General features: G+C 35.5%; 2 protein-coding genes across 3 annotated transcripts in view; one reads left to right on the top strand and one right to left on the bottom strand.

Moving 5' to 3' along the window:
• LOC105259090 (rab3 GTPase-activating protein catalytic subunit) overlaps positions 1-22799 on the top strand; it is a 28673-nt gene that overhangs the window by 1400 nt on the left and 4474 nt on the right. For both annotated transcript variants that reach the window (XM_011270827.2, XM_011270829.2), the window contains exons 4-6: positions 11-224; positions 398-803; positions 915-1126. In XM_011270827.2, coding sequence (XP_011269129.1) covers positions 11-224; positions 398-803; positions 915-1126 — 832 coding nt within the window. The remainder of the gene's footprint in view (positions 1-10; positions 225-397; positions 804-914; positions 1127-22799) is intronic.
• On the bottom strand, positions 1120-22704 carry LOC105259089 (vasorin). The gene is made up of 7 exons (XM_011270825.3): positions 22502-22704; positions 5378-6252; positions 4764-5079; positions 3816-4390; positions 2820-3252; positions 2421-2597; positions 1120-2313 (listed from the first exon to the last, which is right to left on the bottom strand). Exons 1-7 carry the CDS (start codon positions 22503-22505, stop codon positions 2030-2032), a joined length of 2664 nt encoding a protein of 887 aa, XP_011269127.1. The 5' UTR covers positions 22506-22704; the 3' UTR covers positions 1120-2029.

Here is a 22799-nt window from a genome sequence, read left to right as displayed (position 1 = left end):
GTATTTACAGGTTTACTTGCTCTCTTTAAGCAGAAGATAGGAGAGGGTTGCGGAGTAAAGCTTGATTCCATAATGGTATCAGTTAGATTCTCCTACTTGTTGAAGGATTGGACTAATAGTACATGGACGCAGGAACCTCCAGATTTCGATTTTATGCAAGGGGAAACATTAGGCGTAGCTGAATTGGGCAAACTTCCCTTTGGAGCGACCTTCGATCCTGTCGGGTACGAGCGATTTTTTTTGATTTAGCAAATAAAGGGAAAGTTAATTGTTATTAACAGAAAAAAAGTAATTTTATTTTTCTTTAAAAGAAGTAAATTTTGCTTTTGAGTTTAGCTTATTGAGCATCAAAAATTCTAATTTATGTGAAATATCTCTTATTTTATAACATTTTAAGAGAACTTCATCTGTTCACTACATGGCCGCAAATGTCGGATAATGTGGTTGTGGATAGCGAAGGATATTCGGATCTCGAGCCGCAACTCGCTCCCGAGTGGTCGGTACAAGTGAAAATGGTAACTTTACCTGCTTGTTTGCTTGGCGAGTATATGACTGACTTTCTGCATCTGTGCAACAATCAAAAAACTATGGTGGAATTGTTGGGCGAGAATGCATCTTATATCTACGATGATCAGATGTTGAGCTCAGCCCTCAACATACTTACCGAATCTAGAATACCCACGATTTCGACGGTCGTAGGCAAGACAAGTATGAAGAAAAATAAGAATGTCGAAGGTCCCATCTCGGAGGAGATATTGTTACCTATACTTTACTTCCTCTTTCCAGACGCAGACGATGTCTCGGTACGTATAGTTAAAACTTCAATGTTACTTCTATTTTAGACAAACAATTTCCATTAAAAAATCATATATATATAAACACAATTAATAACCGCAGATTAAAAAACTTTGCAGAAGTTTCCCTATAATGACATCACATGTAATGTGGAGGACGATCAGTGGAAGGGCGTAAAGACCTGCACAATGGACAGCTTGGTGTGGCGTTTGTCGGTAGTCGCAGCGCATTGCACACACAATCTCGGCGGTGCGACAGCCCTGGCTCAGCTCTGGCATGAGTTCGTGCAGGAAATCAGATTCCGCTGGGAGAGAAGTATCCTGATTCCGGGGTGAGTAGTGAAGTAATTTCTTTATTCGTTATTAATACGCCGGACGAGTCATCCTCATCATCGATGCGCGCACATACGAGTACACGTGCGAATACACTGTTATAAAAGGTAAACTTTGCGGAGAACTTTATAAGTCTCTCATTTTGTGTTTCTCCCGTTTTTCCTCTTGTTCAGAGACATTAAAAAACGTCGAGTTTTCACGATATGTCAGTTTGGTCGCGGTAGCGCTTTTCTTTACAGACGGATACTTCGATTACAGTCTTTGAATCGCAAAGGCAAAGAGCATCGCGTCACGATAAGAATCTAAAAATTGTGCATTCAAGCAAACCGAAAAATATACTCTCGGCTTGTTTGTTTCAACGATTTGGTAATTAAGAGTATTCTCCTATATAAAACTTAAAACTAGGACATACTTAAAACTTATCTAAAACCGCTTCTCTATCTAATACTCGCCATTCTTCCTAATTGCACGTATTTGCACAAATAATACACGTTAATGCCTGCCGCATGTTAGCATCGATCACGATCGAAGCTGGTAAGTTACGAATGTGCCGGAGAATTATTTTTTTTATCACACTGATCAGATCTCTGAGAAAGTTAAACTTAATCATATGAATCTTGTGACGAATATTTTCCAAAATAAGGTACTCGATGCATTCGAGAATTTTTCTCTTGAATTGAAACTATTATCTGGATTATACTCGACTTATTCAAGATTTTCTTTCTTTGAGATTAGACTTTGAGATTGTCAAGACTATTGTCAAAATTAACTTGATTACACTCGACATTGACTCAGTTCAAAAGCGAATCGCAAGAGCGAGAAGCACAATCTGTTATAAAGATTGGATACTCTATTTGAACACGCTTGAGCAAAAATGAATGAGATGTTGAGGCCACTGAATTTTAAAGCGGCACGAGGCCGCCCCTCGTAGTTGGATTGCGCGCCATGTAGATGTCCATGTCGTGATCGGTCCAATTGTTCTCATCATAATTGTTGAGAGTATGTGTAGAGTCTGCCAAGCTGTACCGGCTACTGGGTCGTGGCGGATTTGACTCGAGATTGCGATTACGCGATCGTGGTCGTTGCCGCCTGGCCGACGAGTGTGGCGGGAGGTGGTTGCCGGAAAAGTTTGACCGCGACATCCGGTCCGAAGCAGCCGCCAGCGATTGACGTGATTGTCGTAATTCTGAAAAAAGAAATGAAAATACGTCAATATGGAAGACTCGAAGATTAAAAAACGCTGATAATTATTATGCGGGACCAAGTGCAAGAACAGAATGATAGTAAATCGACCTGGTCTCGTGTTGACGAGATTGGAGGCCAACGTGGTGTTAGTGAAGTACCGCGAGGAGTTATTGGAGAAACTGTGCTGGGACTGGCCGTCGGCGATCGACCGGGCGGACACTTTGCCGCTATAGTGTCCGATCTGAGAGCGCACATCGTCGATACAGGACGCTCTGGTGATCGATCCTGAAATCCATTTGCGTAATTTACACTTTGCAAGCTAGACAATGGCAATTTATACTATCACGCAAAAGTATTTACCTACTTATATTTTTATCTTAAAGGAAGGATCAACAAATAAATATGACTTGTAAAAATTAAAATTAAAAAGAAGTAAGGAGGAAACTATGAATTATATGAATCGACAAATATTGAAAAATAACAAAAAAAAAAAAGACAACGATTTACCTTGTCGATCTATGGGAAAGATCCTTGGTCGCGGTATGCTTCTGTTACTATAGGCCGACACTTGGTCCCACTCTTTCTGAGCGTTGTAAGCACTTAGGGTAGCCATTGACGACAAGGGTCCGCCAGGACTGGGCGTTGGACCCACGTTTGAGCAACAATTGACCGGCAGACCGGCGATGGGACCACCCATCTTCGTCTGATCGATGCTGTGCAGAGTATGTAGCTTGCGGGCGCGGCGTCGATTCGCCACCACGAAGATGATCACCGCGACGACGATCGTGGCGCAGATCGCCGCGCTCGCGGCGATTGTAATCTTGTCCATGTTCGAGGTCGGTGAGTTTTCCGTTCTGACCTCACGGCACTGATTATACGGCACGTTCGCCGGTGTGATGTTAGTCTCCTCCAATGAGACGACGCAAACCACGATACATTCCTGCGAGATTGAAAATAATTTGGATAGAAATTTCATACTCTAAATGAATTATGATTTGAATCAAGAGTCAAATTACACAGCAAATTAAAAATATAATATATTACATTATAATATATTATAATATTATTATAAATGATATGTTATAATATTTATTGTGAAGCTTTATATTCTTTTTAAATTTAAATTAACGAAATTTTTTTTAACTTGATGTGTTTTTTAATTCGTGAACGTCTAGCAGCTTTCGTTTTGTCATTATTTATTTAGCATTCACTTCACTAAGACTATGTGTAATTATATCACTTTATTAAGATTGTGTATAATTAATATCATGTAATATATAGTATTTATATATAGCATATTTATATATTATATATTTGATATTTTATATATTCAAAATAGTCGCGTTTAAATACTCTTAAGAGAATTATTAGAATAAATTAAAATATAGGTGAAATTTTTCTTTTAGTCAAGAGACTACTATTTCACTTTTTCTCTATTTTTTATCACCAATTCATTATATTTCTTTGAATATCAAATTTTTTGTAATAAAATATTTTTTCTACCTGCGAGGGCACATTCTTGATCTTGAATTCTCGTTCGCTGGCTTCAAGCGGCGGTGCCTGTTTGAAACTATTATCTCCGAACAACCGATAGATCACTCTAAAGCCCAAAATGTTGGTCGCTTCAGTATCCCAATATATGATAACCGCGTTGTCTTGTCTGAGCACATCCTTAACAATTATATCCTTTTCATTCGATTTCGATTTGTACAACGGCGATCCTAAGACCAATGGCGGTCTCGGTTGATGTTGTTGCATCTGTTCCTGCAGTTGTTTCGGCGGCGACGGAGTAGTTCTCACGACCACGACGTTTCCGGTTCGCGCAGCAGTCGATCGAGTCGTCGAGACGAAAGTTGTGGGTGGTACTGTTCTTTTCTGCTCAGTCGACGATAATATCGTCTGTGCCGTGGTCGTAGACAATGTGCTGGTGATTAACTCGGTCGTGGAAATTGTAGATCGAATGGTTGGAAGATGACTATTGACATCTCCATCAGCTATCGTTTCCGTTGGCTCTTTGGTATCCACACTCTCCACCGTTCCGATTCCGATTATCTCCGGTAGTCGCTCGCAATTCATGTCTGTCAACAATTGATTTTTATAATCTTTCAAATACATGTAATATTTTTCAACGTTGAATATTAATTCTCTATAGTCAGCTTACCGCTTTGTATAACATTACTTATATGTATAAGTCAAAGTTAATTTTAAAGTCGGAACAATTTTATTTTCTATATATTAAGAGAATTGAAAATTCTAAATTAGAAATATTGCAAATTTTCTTCTTGAATTAATTAATTTTCCAAACGAAAAGGGAAAATTATAGTTTTCGTTATATTTTAAGCTAATTGTGTAAATTAAAAGAATTAAATTTTATTAATCCTTAGAGAGAGACTTAGAGAAAAATTAAGTTTTCGAGATTTTAGAAAATCTGTCAAATTTCGTAGGATTTACCATTAGGATCAATATTGTAGAAGTTTCTGTCTTGCAAACGTTGCGGACTACCACAGAACTGCGGCTTGCGTTCGCGACTGGTAACCTGTAGATCTCGCGTTTTAATCCAATCGATGATCCATCGTAATCGACAGTCACAAACGAGGAATCGTCCACCCAGACTTAGGCCGCGCAGGGTACCGTTTAGTTGAGCGAGCGCCTCTTCCGGTACCGTGGACAACGGGTTGCCATCGATCGCCAGCAGCGTGATTGACGGATTCCCTTGAAAGGCGTTGACCGGTAGTTCGGTGATCAAATTGAATCCGATATCTAGCACCTGGAGAATAATAATCATTTCGTAGGAAACAATATCTCTCCCGTCGAAAAAAAAAGTACAAGAGGTTACTATCCCTAAAAAGAAGTATACTAGTACATAAGAAGTATACTAAGAAGTATAATAGTACATAAGTCGAGAAAATAATAATTGAGAAAACTAATGCTAACCATTTTTTATACTTTTGAACCTATTAGAGAAGTCTTATTGATTTATAATTTTTTTCGAATTTAAATAATTTGTATTTTTTTAAAGTTAAAAACCCGAATTTTACGATTTTTCACAATTTTTTATTACTTACTTTCAAGTCGTGAACGCTGTTAATAGCTGCTGTAGGGAAATCCGGAATGAGATTGTTCAGTAGGCTCAGGGAACTCAGATTGTTCCTGATGCCGTAAAACGCGTCCGAACCGATACTTTGAATCAGATTTCTCTCGAGGTTTAACCCCGTGAGAAAATCGAGACCATCGAAAACTTTGGTTCCAGATGGGCCAGGAAGCTCGCGTATACTGTTTTGCGATAGATCGAGAAAATGCAGATTTTTCAAGCCTCTGAGAGCCTCTGGCACTTTCTTCTGTCGCGTCCCCTTGAGATTAAGATTCTTCAGCGTCCTCTCTAGACCACGAAACGCTCCCGGAGCGAGAGTGATTTCGTTGTCGGAGAGCTTCAGCGTGGCCAGTTTGGTACCGACGAAGGTATTATCGTTGACCCTCGTGATCTTGTTCATTGAGAGGTCGAGCACGGTGAGATTCTTCAAAGTCTTCAAAGTGGCAGTCGGAATTTCCGTGAGCTCGTTATCCTTGAGATTCAGACTTCTCATGTAGTATTCCTGGCCTTTAAAAGCCTCCGGCTCGATGCTCTTGATGCGACAACCGGACAACTGCATGTTGTGAATTCTCAAGTTGACGAACGAGTCGTTCCTCAAGACACCGATCGTACTGTTGTTGATATAGAAGAGATCGATCGACGTTTTGGTGGCATAACGTCGCATCGTCGACAACAATTGCTCATAATCGACGATGTCGCACTGCACCGAGAGCTCGCCAGCCAGATTGTAGTCGCAGATGCACGAGTTCTCGAGGTCCACCACGTGTTGCGCCCACGGACAGGCGGATGTCGTCGCCGCGGCGACGAGCGCACTGGCCAGCAGCAGCAGTAACTCCTTCGGAATTGCATCTGAAAGTTGAGATATAAACAATGAAACAACAAGAACGAAAAAAATATCTCGTAATTAATAAATCTTATAAAATAAATAAACTGACAAATATAGGTATTTTTATTTAACTTTCGTAAATACGAAACATTTATAAAAATCTTAAAAGCAATTATACTGAACGAAATTTGTTTTTTACCCTCAAAAGAGAGACTTAAACGAATAAATATAAAAAGATGTTGAATAAAAATGAGGTTTTAAATTAATTTCTTAATACACACGTTACAGTGTGTCTATAAAAATGTTTTGATGAAACAAAATGATTTATAAAATATGAGAAAGAAAATGAAAATGAAAATCGACAGACGGAAACAAAAAGATTATCGAAAAAAATCGAATTTTAATAATTTATGAAAGGTTACATTTGTTTTTAAATTTTTACACGACTAAAACTCTGCAAATAGCATGGATGTCATTATAACACATGTCATAACGCAGATAGATGCAGGGAGCGCATCCTCTTACAATTAGAGAAAGCGTCAATTCCTTTGGGCGCGCGTGAGTACACGTGTGATTTCGAAACGTGTCGCAACTCGGCTTGTGCATTCTCGCAATTATGTCGCTTTTCATTATAATGCCTTTCGCGCCTCCCTTCGTGGAGCCTTGGGACAGGCCATTTCACAAACGCAAAATACCATCCGGCCATTCTCGCTCATTGTCGGCAGCATATTCTCTTATTCCCCCTTTCGTCTTGTCTATGCATCCGAAGAAACGGAGCATGCGATTCCGTGTTTTATTTTTTTCTCGTAACGTTCTATTTAACTTCGAACCCGTGCAAAATTTCACGTAATGTTAACGGAAAATCTTTCGTCTTCATTTATCAAACATTTGGCGTAAACATTATATTTTGTTTCTAATCATAAGTTAACTTATTTGTGCAGTCGCGAAATTGTATAAAATAGTTAGATTTCTTAAAAGGCATTGTGTTTTCCTTGTGAATTTGTCATGCCATACACGGTCAATCGTCACGGTAATGACACGCATGATCCATTTCTCTCCATATATACAAGTGAAAGACATTATTCATTAGATCGTGCGAGAATGAAGCTTCACAACCTGCGAGAAGAGAAATCGCTATGATACTTCACGCTGTATCGGTATCGAAAGGCATTTAACACTTTGATGCGCGAATATTATTTGTTATCTGAGATAAATTTTTCTAAATTTGAAACTACACAGAATAGTTTTAATTTATTTTACACAAATATAAAAAAGAATTTTGATATTTATGTATTAATATAAAATTTAAAAAGTAAAGAATGTTTAGTGTTATCGAAATCGATCATTAAATTTTGATTCGAAAGTGTAATTAAATTTCTAAAAAATTAAACAGTTCAATTTCTTAGCGATAAGTTAGAGCGTGTAATATAATTACATAATAATTAATACGTAATTACGTAATAATAATTATGCAATTATCTCTTGTAGTAGACACAGGTTTGGGTAAGTCAGATAAAGAGATTTAACATTTATTCGTTTTGATCTTCTAATTAAATTTATAAATAGATGTAATTTCTCTTCGCGTAATGCAACTTGTTTTCGATTTTCAGACTTTTAAGTCGAACTAGTAGTAATGATCTTGAGAAATAAATTTTCGACTAGATGAACACAGTAAACTTTAATCGAGACATCAGCTGGAATATCAAATGACGAGCTGTGACGATCAAAACCCACAGGAATTCGTGCACCGTAAGGTGCGTGGCTATCGATAGCGAGACTGGGCCGAAGACACGTAACATTCGCGCGTAACATTCCGGCCGTTGACTCGTAACGGGTTCGTTCTATGGACTTGGGTTCGTTCAACGAGACGTACTTGTGCTGGTCACGCCGACTTTTTTTACATGCCACGATTTTCCATGGCTATCGTTTAAGTCTCGCAACCGCATATTGCCAACTGGCCTAATAACCTTTCGATAGTCAGAGCGCTTTTATAATTTCTTTAAAAATAATTTATATATTCATGATAAAATTTTTTAATGAAACAAGAATCTCCTTTACTATCTCTTTCTATTCTGTAAAACAATATTTCGAAAAAATTAAGTAAGAGATGTACATTTATATCTCTCCCTCTCTCTATAATTTATGAAATATTTATTAATTATTTCTAATGTCCCGATTATCCCAAGTGTATATTAACCGAAATTGATTTTTCTTATCGGAGAATGAATTTTTTTTTCACATTGTTTTTCTCGATGGGTCGATGCACCATGCACGCATTATGTGCATAATGACTGTTTACCAGTACGCGTTGCGCCGCATTTCCGTTTCAACATCCCACAGCATTGCAGCCGGACTTTCCGAGCTTTTCCCGGTCTCACGAGTTTGGTCATGTTAACACGCCCACATCTCGCACGAATTCCCGCGAACGCGTATCGTGCATCATGCGCGGCATGATTGCAGCGATGCAATTCATAATCGTGGACAGGTGGGAGCAAAGTAGGTTGAGTCTTCAACATAAAGCGTATCATTCGATTGTCGAACGGAAGAAACATCGCGTGTTCGCGATGTTAATTGCTCGAGCGATCGAGAAGGAATTTGAAAATGCTTTCCATATTCAGCACTCGACTGGGAAGAATTGACATGAAACAGGCGCTACGCGCAAACATTTCGAAAAGATAATTTTGCAGGAGAAGCCGATGATGTGTCAAGGCTGATAATATTGCGAGAGACAGCGTAGGTGTCAAGAATATTTATGAAGGACGAAGCGCGAATATATTATAGTAAACAGAGAATTCATTTTCTCTCTAATAATTTTACGTGAATAAAATTTACAAATCTAATTTTCTCTCTCAGATTTCAATTGTCGTTGCTCGCAAACTTTTTCTTTACACGATGAGAACACCTACCTAAATACGCGAAACTATTTAGCCCAGTTTTAATTACACGAGTCTCGTGTAATTAGCGGATAGATTTCTTTGTATCTCACGGGATCGACTTGCCATTGCGTTCGCGTGCGACTATATTATGGGCAGGCGTAAAATCTGTGAAAATCTAGCTCACCTTTCACGTTTTTCGCGCTCGCCACTGCGATATTCCGAGACTTCCGGATTACAAAGGGTTCGTGATAGCGGAATCACCTACATCGCCAGTATGCGATTATAATGTGCATTCCCAACGTTCGAGGCCGACGAAAGGAACAACATGCGGACCTTTCACTCACGATCTGATTGTTTCCGCGCAAATATGTAAACGTGCTCTTTTCCGATAAACGAGGATATCGCGCTCATTTCCTTCCTCCGCTTCGTGAAAAAAATGACTCGGCGAGCCTCCCGGCATGGGAAAATATTATGAGATCAATAAAACCGATGAGTAAAATATGTATCATTATACTTGTGGGGATAAAGCAAAGAATATTTGAGATTTAAATTCCCAGAGGATGTAACTTTTATTTAAAAATAAATAAAACTCTCTCACTTTGAAAGCAGACTATTGTGAACGCAGAATGCCAGTGCGAACTGATTCATTAATTACATAATTCATCCTGTTATTCTCTTTATTATTTGAGAGATATCTTGCGTAACATTTTTATAATTGTGGAATTTAAATTCTGCATAATTCTTACCTGGAATAAAATAATGGCAAAACTCTGAGTTAAAACCTATTATATGTAAAGCAGGAAGATTATTCAATATTCTTTACACTGTAATATATTTTGCATTCCGAATGTAAATCTTCATATGATTAATTTATTGTGCTTTTTTTCTAATTTGAATAATCAAATAGTAAGATCCTTTTCATTTTTTATTTTTATATTCTTTGTTACAGATTTAATTGGATTTTTCTTAATATGTGATAAAGATTGTTGTTTTATTATATATGACATAGAATATTGACATAATATATTATTTTGCACATATGTATTATTATTTTTACATGTAATTTACTCAGAATTTGATGATTACAATTAAAATTAAAATTCTTCAATGAGAGACTTCAATGACATGTGATTCGTATGAAAATTCTACGCTTGTAGCGATCTTCTATGGAATTTTCAGAGCGCAATGGGTGATTTGGATTTCCGTATTTACTAAAAAAATGAGTGACTGAAAACGCGCGAGTGCGTGTAATGAATTAATTAAACTGGTCATCGTTACGGGGCTGAATCTCGGAACACTTGGCAATGGGAGCACGCTGCTAGTTAGCGCAGCGCACTTTATTTTATCGTTAACTATAAAGCACGGAACTCGTTAATAATCATTATTCATTATAACGAATGATTCGCGTGAAAAAATGCATATAAAATTTATCTTAATATGTATATATATTACGGAACTGAGAAGCGATTCTGACAAGTTTCCGGTTAAATCTAAACTTATGTTAGTAGATTCTTTCGTTTAAATTCGAGATTAACCATAAGTCGAAAAGAAAGAGTAATGAAGTAATTAAGGAATATTCCTGTAATAAATTTAGCATTACATATGTAATTTTAATTTTATGACTAAATTGTGAAATTATTGGAACATGCTTTTAATTTAATGTGTTAACGATATATATATACGCACATTGCACGCACGCACGCGCGTACAATGCACTCGTTTTTAACATTCTGGAAATAATCTTGAGAGTATCGCCTAATTACGTGATCAAGCCGCTGAAATAATTAAATCGTAAGGGGTTCAATTAGTGCTTCTACCACGCTAGTAATCGGTAATCGCTAGAAACGTTATTAGAGTATGACTGAATGATCATTTTCCACTTCCTGATGCTAGTGACCTTACGTACGATGCTATCAGCAAAAAATAAAACAGTTTTCTTATTTGATTTTTTTCAGTGATGATCATGACAATCCAAATGTTTCATCATCAATAGTCTCCAAAAATATTTTCATAGATATAGATTTTATTGACTTTTATTTACTTTATGAATTAGAGAATACTTTTTAGCAAATAATAATGCAGTTAATTAAAAAGAGATTGTATTTTTTTGGGAAAGTCTTCCATCCAACCGTATTATAAACCTATTGTCATCCTTAAAAGATTGACTGAATTTCATGCACGTGCATCGACAAAAAGATTATCAGACTGTAACAATACGGAATTACTGGTATGTATCTTGTAAGAGACCTTGACTATGCCAAATCGACTGATAATCTGGATGAATCGAGACTTATGATACTAATTTTTCTATCAAGAATAAAATAAGATTATTATTTTTGAATAACGATATGTATGCGAAAAATATGTGATAAAATATAAAAACGAAAATATTTTTAAAGAATAATTATGCAATTAAAAAAATTTCGTAATAGTTTTTTCTTCTTAGAAAATACGTTAAAAATATTATATTATCGAACATATATAGTCTACGAAAATGTTATTTTTTCGTACCAAAATAATTAATTTCATGAATATTGAACTAACGGATCAGAACTCCCTAAATGGTGATGCTTCTTCTTTGCGTGATAGTATGATTAGTCATTGGTAAAAGAGTACTCGTAGCTGTCCCTGGAGAACCTGTCGGTGATCATAATATGGTGTTACGACATTCACCGGTCAGGTGAGACCTGTTGATTGAATAACCTTTCACCGAAGAATGCGATCGTTTGTAAAGAGAAATCGTAGGGAAACGCAACACAAGAAGCTTGGCAAGGGCGAGCATTGTCCTCGGTTATCGTGTTAAGCAAGTCAATCAAACAGATTAAAGGAGAGGAAGCAGGTCAAATTATGGGGAAAGAATTACGTGATAATTTCAATTATTTTCATCTTTTCAATGTCAATTAATTAATAAGAAACTTAAAATCAACTACATATATTAATCTATGTACGAGAATTTTATCCAGCTCGAAAATCGAGTTCTAAAATTTTGTGCCCCAGCATTTATACTTATTTTTATTTGTGATATTTATAATTATATCAATTTTAAAATAGAATTTTTATTAATTGTCTTATCTATCATTTTAATTATTAGCAATAATTATAAATTTCAATTTCTCTCTCTTCGGATACAAAAGAACTTATTCGCGAAATATTTATCGACGCATGGGAGAAAGATACACGAAAGATTTTCTCACAATTTTTTAGTAAAATATGTTTCTTCTCAATCAATTGGCGACGATTATGGATCAATATGGTTTCTCATAAACCGGCATTTCCGGCGTGGCGCGTGCAAACGCGTGCGGGAGGCACGTGTACAACGAGCTCATGCACCTATATATTCATGAAGGAATCTGATCCTTTCACTTTCGTTCCCTTTCGGCTTTCCGTTTCTTTCATTCTCCATCTTTCTCCCTCTTTCTATATATTTCTATATCTCCTCTCTCTTCTCTTATTCTGCATGACGGATACATTATTGGCCAAGATTTATGCGGGGATATGGATTAGAATGTTGCGATATATTATAGTAATCATTGGTTATGTGTATGTGTGTATGGCGAAGGTGTCAATGTTTGGCCCGAGACAAACGATCAGTTCCCACGATTAATACACTGTATTTTTCTCTGTATCGAATTATTGCACGCTTTCTCTGCAATGCGATGTGTATCTTTTAAAACAATCGAAATAGCGAGCAATTTCAATCTGTAAGCCAGTGTTTTCCTCTACGAAGTGACAGAAATTAGTCATTGTTCAATCTATAATCTATATAATGTTCTAGATTTCAAAATGTTTTAGATTTTATGACAGATATGCGAATTTTAGTAAAGAGTAATTGCAATTAATACTCATCTAACAATATACTTTTTTCAACTAATAATTTCTCTCATTTTTTGAAATTATTTTCTTAGCTCAAAGTTATATATGTTTTTGCAATGGGATTTAAAAATACATATAAACTTAAATGGACATTTAAGAGAACCAATCAGAAGGCAATTTTAAAAATTTGTTTAACTTTGTTATAGTTTGAATTTTTTTCACTACGTGGCTATGATCACTGATATACACATATGTACAAACATACGAGAAATACGAAGGATAAGAAAGTGCATATCGAAACGCGAAAGTGCGAAATTGATTCTAAGATGCAGTTCATCTAATTATTAAAGGTGTTATCGCGGAATCGCATTGAATTAAGCAAATATGGAGAAAGTACTATACTACGCCTCCTTTATATCTGTTCTAATGCAATCGTGCGTAAACGCAACGTTACAACCATTTCTCTTGCGACTCGTATTTTATCTTATGAAAGCTGAAAGCGTTTCATCTGAAGAAGAAAACGCGCTGATAAAATGGCATTAACCCTGTGTCAGCCGTTAATTTTCTGGCGATGAATATCGCAATGATCTCATAGGCGGACATAAAATTTTCTACATAAACCGTTTCTCTATAAATGTTAATTAAACTAAGAATTAATAAATATTCTCTTCTTACTTTCGTAGCCAGAAAAAGATGGAGCATTAATTATTCTTAATTTGAAATGACGTTAAAGTTAATGAGTTGTATTCTATAAAATCCTTAAAAATTATAATTACAAATAATAGCTCGTGCGTACATAATTCTCTCAGACAACGTATTTAGAATCGTTATTTAGAATCGTTTGACATTTGCGAGCAACGCATCCTTCGTTGACGCAGAAATTCCATGAGCCGACTTGAATAGAATTCTGTTAATAACATTTCACGCCTTCCAGCATGCCTTTCTTCGCATAGTATTTTCGCGTTTTACCAACAAATGCATACAAGATCCCGGATAAGTCGCGACATTATTCCGCCTATCATTTCTATTCGCGAGAGGCTACATGTTCATTTTAAAGGTCTCAAGTCACTCTCCAGACTAGCGCAACACTCGAACAGATCAGTCTTTATTTAATCCATCTGCTATCTATCTTCACAGAGAGACATCTTAACTCGAAACTAAACGAGAGCTCGTGCATGTAAATAACATTCAACAATAGTGAAAATAAAAAAGGGATATAAGCAAGATCTCTTACGGATCGACATCGAGCCGGGTTATTCATTTTAGATGTAATACTTCGTTAACTCGAAACATCCTGGCTCTCTTATACTCGATGCTTCTCTCATACTTCTTCGGAGGATTTTGCATTCTGTCGCGGTTGCTTTACGACCCACCGAACTTTCCATATGCTTGTAACGGTGCTACCAGTCGACACAGTATGCCAACCGTCTATCTAAGTACTGTTACCTGCTCCATCTCTTACGACGTACATACATATATGTGGCCAACGGACCGGCGAACAACCAGGAGCTTCTTCGAGCGAATCGCGATTATACCACGTGCTTCTTCGTCAATAGTGCACCGTGTCGATCATTTAGCAGGACCAAATGCAAATCGCTCCAAAATAATCCAGTCGCTATCAAATAAATTTTAATAAGTAAGATTTTTTTAACGATCCTGGCAAGTCGTATTAAATTAATGCCAATTGAAGAATGTAAAATTTATATGCAGATATTCTATATCAGCAATAAATTTCGAAACTGAATCTTAATATTAAGTCTTAATATGCATTCAATTTACACATCAAAATAATGTAGAAGAAATACAGTTATTATGGCTTTTTAACTTTCAACGCATCTTAATGGAAGTAATTTTATTTTTAGAACGATTTTCACATAGAATTTTTGATTCTTCGCAGTTTTGTTTATTCTAAACACTTCAATTATGTGACTGCATACGATAAAAAGTTTTCGATTTTTACGAAGTATATATTCTCGGCGATTAATTGAAAGATTATTCGTATGAAAGATTATTCGTATGTTTCATTTTCGCTCCGTAAATTCGCGATATTTTAGATGTGACATAATTTGCTCCCCGTCCATTAAATCGTTAGATAAATAGTGAGTTCGAACTCTATTATCGATTCGATCGGCATCTTTTTCTTCGATCGCGTTCCGCGATTTAGCGGTGAATTCGCCGCAGCTTTGCACATTTTATTTGCAAATAAGTGTACAAAACGAGAGACGTGAGACATATCTTTTCTTCAAGCGTCTCGTAAAAAAAAAACAATCTGCTCTCGAAATCATGGCTGATTGCTATCGACCGCGGCCATTAACATTTTACGGCTTCCGACTCGGAAGAAGACAGAGTATCGCGATTATTTTTCGCACAAATTGTTCTATGCGCAAAAAGCGAAAGCGTTCGAAGAAATAGTTCCGGATCAATTGTGCTGATGATAAATCTTAACATAGGATAAATATGGGTAAATTGCAACGGTAATTCATGAAATTTGATTGAAGACAGACTCGATAATGAATGCTAAATATAATTAATATGCACTGACTATTGATTAATTACGTTTGCTCGCGATGGTAGTAAATCGAAAGTAGTGCGGAACTATTTTTTAGACTATGAAATACCTCTAAGTGGCTTATTTTAGTAATTCGGAGCTAAGTACTCTAAGCAACAATTGTGCCATCGCGAGCAAACGAATTAGGGGTTTCATTACCGAGAGAAAAATACGCATGCATTACGCAGCTTCGAGCAAACGATGCAGTGGGACATGTTATGTGGTGGTTCGTTCTGCTCGGTGGAACATATCGCATCAGAGCTTCAACCATCGATCATCGTACCCCGATGATCATCGCGTTACGGCCGGCCGCGCTCGATCGACGCTCGCTTTTCTCTCGAGAATGCCCGTCTTCATTCTAATGCTCTCTTTTCGATCATCTTCGACGCGCGCTTTTTCCTCCGCGATCGACCCGAGAGAAGAAGAATCAGCTGGCTTTCTCGTCGCCTTTGTATTTCCGCGAAATATTTTTCTAATGACTCGACTCAGAAATTCAAATGTGAAGACTTGAGATCTATTAAGCTGAATCGTATTAATTAACATGAAGAGAAAAAACGTATACATTAATATATATTATTATTATGAAAATCTTTTGCCTTGTATAAAAATAAAAATAAAAATTATAAAAATTATATAAAAATGCTGTCATATGATTAATAGAGCCAAGAAGGTACAGAGTTTTTCTGTAATTCTTAAAATTCTGAGTTTGAAAAATGAAGAATAATTAATATATGTACACACACATTAAGATATACGTATAATAATAATAATAATAATTTATGTGAAAAAATACAACACCGCTATTTAATTTTATAGAAACATTAATGCCAGAAATACTACTGTCCAACTATGTTTAGAAACATGTAACACGTTGTCTTGATTCATTATTTCATAGCAAGCTTTCGTAAGACAGAGATGTGTCTCTGATAGGATGATATTTACGTTTTGAGTTTCTAAAGAACTGCTTTATTTCACAATCGTCGAATCGCACAGACACAGGCGACAGAAGCAGCGACATATGAATAGTTTCCATCTGTGAAGTCTTGCTATTTCTCTCACTCTCTTACCTTGTGTAGCATTGTCGTCTAGAACGTCTTTCCTGGGAATTTCGACATTTTGGTGTCTTTCGACGATTTCGCGACAACAATATACCATTTTCATATGAAATTGTGCTCAAAGATCAGCGAAGCTTGAAAATATAATGTATTGCGGATAGTTGATTTATCGAGACATTGGCCAATAATTAAGGCTGACTTGTGTAATATCAATAATGAATAAACATTAACGTACAAGCCATCATACTTTAGATAATTATATCAGAATCGATATGAAAATTTCGAAAGAGAGTTTATTTGGAAAATCCAATTTATAAATTTTTATATGTGTGACAGCACTTTATTTACAAAATATAAGTTTATATTCAACGAATTTTTATTTCGACAAATCAAACTTTGTGTAAAAAATCAAATGTTTTATTTGTCAGTTAATCTCGTATGCAAATTATGTTTTAACATAATCTTGAGGAATTTTATTGAAATATTTAAAAATTCAGAATTTTAAACTCTAAGCTCACCAAATATCTGCATGAGAAAGATCTTTATCTACGTTTGAAGGAAACTACGATACATTTCAGATGAATAATGCATATGTAATTTGCGATTTCTTTAACAATGATAGTTTGCAAAATAACTAGTCTACTCCCCCATTGACCTCGCGTAAATTTACCGAGAAAGATAAATAACACCTTTTCACATACTTTGTCAGTTTTACGGACAAGATTTCGCCCGCCGAATTGCGTTACGCGACGCTTCACTTTATATCGCGTACCGTGAGAACTGTCGCACAATACTGAAATGGGCTGAGCAATACAATAGCGAAGAAACGTAAGCTAACATCGGTTGTACCCATTAATTACCGTCTTGAAATCCGCCGCCGCCGTGATACAGAGTAAATCTTTCCATTTGCGAACGGAAATGCGGCGAATTTGTGCCTCAGAATCGGTTCTAACCCGGCATTCAAGTCTCCGAGGCGTGCGGCGTGCCCAGTATTATACTGGGTGCTTTAAAATAATCGAACATACTTCTTGTTAACTTCAACATTTTTGGAAACTTTTTTTTTGCGATGACAATAATCTTTTTTCAAATAAGCTGAAAGAAACATTGTATATTTTTTTACATCTCAAATATGATGTGTGAAATATTGAAACGAAAATCAATTATATTATACGGAATTTATTTGCTAAATCAAATTTCGAGAGGGCGATGGCGGGTAAATATCGATCGATTCGTGACCGGAACACTTATTGGGCGACAGGTTCCTCGACGGTGCCTGCGACGGAAGTCGAGAAGTGGTTCCGGAAATGAGAGCCGCGACGTTAACTCAGTTTCTCTCGGCCTCTGGGATGTGGGTCGTACTGGGTTATATTCTGAGGGTCTCCATGCACAATCTTGACGGAGATAATCTCGAAATAATCTCGCCGACGTCAACTTTTCTCAATTCGTGTCGCACATTTTTATTTTATCTAACACATTTTATATGGGATGGAAAATAGATATAAAGATTAATGCAGATGAGATGATCGGCTGTTATCGATCATGTTTAGGATAATATTCTATGATAATAATATAATATTAATAACGATGATATTATACAATGCAGAATATGATAAGTGTAATATAATAATCGCGCATTTAGAGATTTCATTGAAGTAGTAAGAGTTTATCGTCTTCAATTATTGTTTTACAATGGGGAAGAAAAATCCCTACGCAAAGAACTTTACATTAAACAGTTCGACTCTTTGCGGTTTCCTGCGGAATGAAGTATGCGAAAAACATGACCGTGGCACGATCGTGCTGTCTACCGATGCACGTGCCTTTCTAAAATGTAAGCCTGATTGCAGCTGGTCTGTTCGAAGGGTTCCTTTGCGGATAAAACTAACGAAGACCGCAATTGCAAAGCCGGCTCTTGTCACTCAATCATAAAACACAACATAAACCAAATGTACACTCACTCATATTACCTATTCCGGAATTATTGAGTGTCCTTTTGCAAGGATTTTTTGATCATCTTATAATTTTCCTAAATAATAAAATCGAGAAAGATTTCTCTATTATGTTCTTAAAAATTATTTTAATAATTTCGATTTTATGACTTCATTAATTACATATAAACAAGATACATTTGGAAAATTTTGCTTTGAATATGCATCAGTGCTGAAAATTTTTTACGTGTCATCCAAAATTTTTTCTAGCATTCGATTATCATCATTTATATACATTATTTGGAGATATTAATCAAAGTATTTGACTCGCATTAATTTAAATCGTCGCTAATGCATCAATCGGAATTATCAAAGTGTCGCAATCTGACGTGAAAAAAGCTAGCGTGCGTTATTCAATTCTTAACCGCGTAAGTAGCAGGTACAAAACAATAGCTCATTAATTGCAATTGGTGTAAAAAAGTGCCGCGGCTCGTTAAAAAGTACTAATGCGAGTTGACAACAGTTCTCGCGATAACGACAACTGTTTTCTTCTGATGATTTATGATTTAATTTATATTATACGTACATACTTTCAGTATGTACGTTTAATTATACTTTCAATTATACTTTTCAAGATCTTATAAACGATGATTTATGATGTGTGACATATTTATATAAAATCATAATTTATAAATATATAAAACCTTTAATCATCTGTTAATCCTTTCTTAAATCAGGCATAAATTAGTCAAATATAAAAATATTTTTAATTATGTTAATATAACCCATTCGAAATCTTCTTTTATCTTCATCAACAAAAGATGACTGATATAAGATATTTCTGTGGTGCGTGAACAATTCGATTAATGCGCTTGAGGGGAGTCTCGCGATCGCGGCGACTGTAGAAGTGCAAGTAATGAAGGGGAAGGGGGATGATGCAGGAATCGAGGCAGGAGAGCATCATGGTCTGATGGTCACGACTCGCGGACAAACGGACCACCGCACCATCACCATCATGTTCGTCGGCCGGTTCGCGAGTAAATCTCGGCAATTTCTCCGTAATGGTTGCCAGACTGAACGCGCGCTTAGCATACGCCCTGATTTTTCTCGTCAGTCCGACCGTGACGGTTAACGCTTTGCTTGCGCTCGCATGCGATCCCAAAAGTCACTCGGAGCGTTGAACCGGAAGTGGACTATCGCGAAAATTCAAGTGTTTAGTCGCGATGGAATTTATAAAACGAAAGTGTTCGAGACGCTTCAATAACGTCACGTCCTATAATTCCCATAAATTAGAAAATACGTATATTATATATTTCACGGAAGAGTACGCGCGAATGCTTGCTAGAATAAAGATCTTTCGATAATTTCCTTGAATATATTCTATGCACTTTGTGATTTTCGTTCTTCTTGAACTCTCTACAAAATCACTACTAAATCACTTTTTTCAGAATATATTTAATAATTAATTAAATATGAAGAGAGATCGTACTTTCAAGTAATTAAGTATCAAAATTATTTAAAATTTAACTGAACGTTCTCTACTTAAAATAATTAATTGCATGATTATTTTAAACTTTATCGAACGTTCTACTTTAAAATAATTAATAGTCATAATTGATTCAAAACGCTCCATTTATTAAATACCCAAAAATTGATATAAAAATCACGAGAACAATGTAATATATCAATTGTGCTTAATTTTTTAATTACGAGCAATGTTATCAGAATTATCAGAGAGAATGTACATTTTCCATCCCTACAATTCGCAACATGTCATTATATAAAAAAACATTCTCCGATCTACTTACGCAATGCTTGCATAACATTGTTACTCGCGCAAAACGATTCCAGTAATAATTTAGCAATAACGGACAAAGCATATATGAAATCCATGAGAAATGCTACTTAATTTTTTATTCTTTTTTTATTTTTACTCGCTTCCTATCTTCGCGCTTTTTTTGTAGCTCTTTTTATCGTGAGTATAAACTTTACACTCTTCGTTTCCTTTTGATATCACATCCAAAGGCGCGGATGCGATGTCATTTCTGATCACTTAGTCGATCGAGCGGATATGAAAATGCGTGAATTCTCTCTTCGAAACTTGGATTGCTTCATCTATTTATGCAAAGTAGTATCGCAACAAATCTGCATCATTCTTCATTCCTTAACATTAAGAAATTCCGCGCGTTTCCTGTGGCTTCATATAAATTATGCTATCGACTTTTTAATCTATCACGATACAAGGTAATTCACAAAGTAATTCTTTAATCAATGATTTTTTTGAAGTTTGTGATTGATGATTTACAATCTGTCCACTGTTTCCCTACTTTGTCAATCCGTTTTAAATGATCAAAGTTGAAGAGAGAATTGAGAAGCAAGAACAAAGTTAACTCCAAATTTATATAAAACTTATTTTTATAATAATATTTGAATTCTGTATTTTACAAATATTATAATTCTTTTTTTATTTCTTTTGTAGATTAAATCTTTTAATTTTCAGATTAGACAAGAAATTTTGTACATTAAATTATTTAAAAAAAAAAGATTTAATGTTTAGTATTTAACAAGAGATATTATATATATATATATATATATATATATATATATATATATATATATTAATATATATTTTTATGTAATTTATAAATATCATCAATTTCTAAATAGCATGGTTGATATAAAAATATACCAACGATGCTTAATTTAGTTATAAATATATAACAGTGTATTTGGCGTTTCAATAAGATTAAAATTACATTGTTTCATTCTGAGGATCAAAAGAGGAGAGAGACAGAGATCTATATATTTTATATTTTAGTAACTTGCATGAATTATTTTGTTCTAAAAGGATTTTTTATTTTACGATTTATAAAAGCTTAAAAAACGTGAGTTTTTCGAGCGTAACGCACACTATTCGATATCCCTAGCTGGATATGGGAGGTACCAGTACATCGTGTATCTATAGTGCGGTTCAAGGTCGGACGGTGTACGTTGAAGACGATAGCCGTAAGATTCGCGCGTAGGTGCATTAACCCTTCGAAGAGTCCGCCGCCACGCGACGTGGCTATAGCTTCACAAAGAGTATAACGCTGGCGCTTGTGAAACAAGTTGGATAAATGAATATTTTTATAGCTGAGAGGCAAAAGAAAGTCGATTCGATTTTCAACAGACCAATTTTCGACATATTTATCATGTATGAGAACAAATAAGTTAGAAAATTCTTTAAAAAAAACATAACTACTTGAAAATTATGTAGTAATGGGAGAAAAAGATTTATGTTATAACAAAAAATTCTTATCATTTGGATAAATAATTTCGTTTTAGAAAAAGAACTGTTTAAGCAAACGATAAAAATTATTTTTATTTTTTCTAAATAGGATAATTATTATTTTTTCTAAATAGGATAATAATTATTTTTTCTAAATAAGATATTTTTTCTAAATATATATGTGTGTGTGTGTGTGTGTGTGTGTGTGTTTATATTTTTAATTTAACTTGATAATGACTGTGCATAATTTTGAAACCTTTCTTCTGATAAACTCAGCATTTTGTACTTAATTGTACTACTTCTACAAATTTATTTGGTCCGATGCCTCGAGGTAATTCGATGAGAGGTACTTAATTCTCTTGGGCAAACTAATAATACCGTTAGGTGACTATTAACGAGCCAAGAAAATTCGGGATATAAATGATGATGAATTTTTTATAATTCTTCGCTGCGTATTCTCATCTTATTTAAAAATAGTATAAGATTCTGATAAAATTAAGTGCGATGAGGAAACGTTTATATCATTATCGCAATATATACTTCAATTATTTAAAATAATCTTTTCTAAAATTGTACTCGTAAAAAAATCTCGTGGTTTAACATTATAAGCACAGCACAATTTTTTAAATTCACTGTATGAAAATACTTTTGAAAATGACGAGTTTTGCGAAGAAAATTCTAAGCAATTTTATATCTCTCCACATAAAGTTGCGAATTCAAATGTAAATACGTCGTACGAAATGCTTTCTACGACAAGAACTTTTATTAAAAAAGAATCACTACTCACTCATAGCTGCTTATGTCGTCCTCTACGAGCGAGCAGTCTTAGCCATGGTGCACCGACGAGGAAGTTCGGCCGCACCTCGTTAGGAATGCACCTGAGCGCTCGCGGGCGTTTATCTTCGGCCCTCGGAGAAGACAGGATCGTAGGTGTAATAACAGGAATCCACGGAATGCAGATGCTCACGTGTACGAATCGATCATATTCCGCTAAAAAAAAAAAGAAAGAAAAAAATATGGAAAAAATAACACGAAGAGGAGGAAACGGAAATCCGATTATGCACTCCGCGATGAACTTCCGACGC

Source organism: Camponotus floridanus, unplaced genomic scaffold, assembly GCF_003227725.1.
Source record: "Camponotus floridanus strain SB8 unplaced genomic scaffold, Cflo_v7.5 scaffold12, whole genome shotgun sequence".
Classification (NCBI taxonomy): Eukaryota; Metazoa; Arthropoda; class Insecta; order Hymenoptera; family Formicidae; genus Camponotus; species Camponotus floridanus.
The sequence above is the reverse complement of the archived record's forward strand: the minus strand, read 5'-3'. Positions and strand labels throughout refer to the sequence as shown.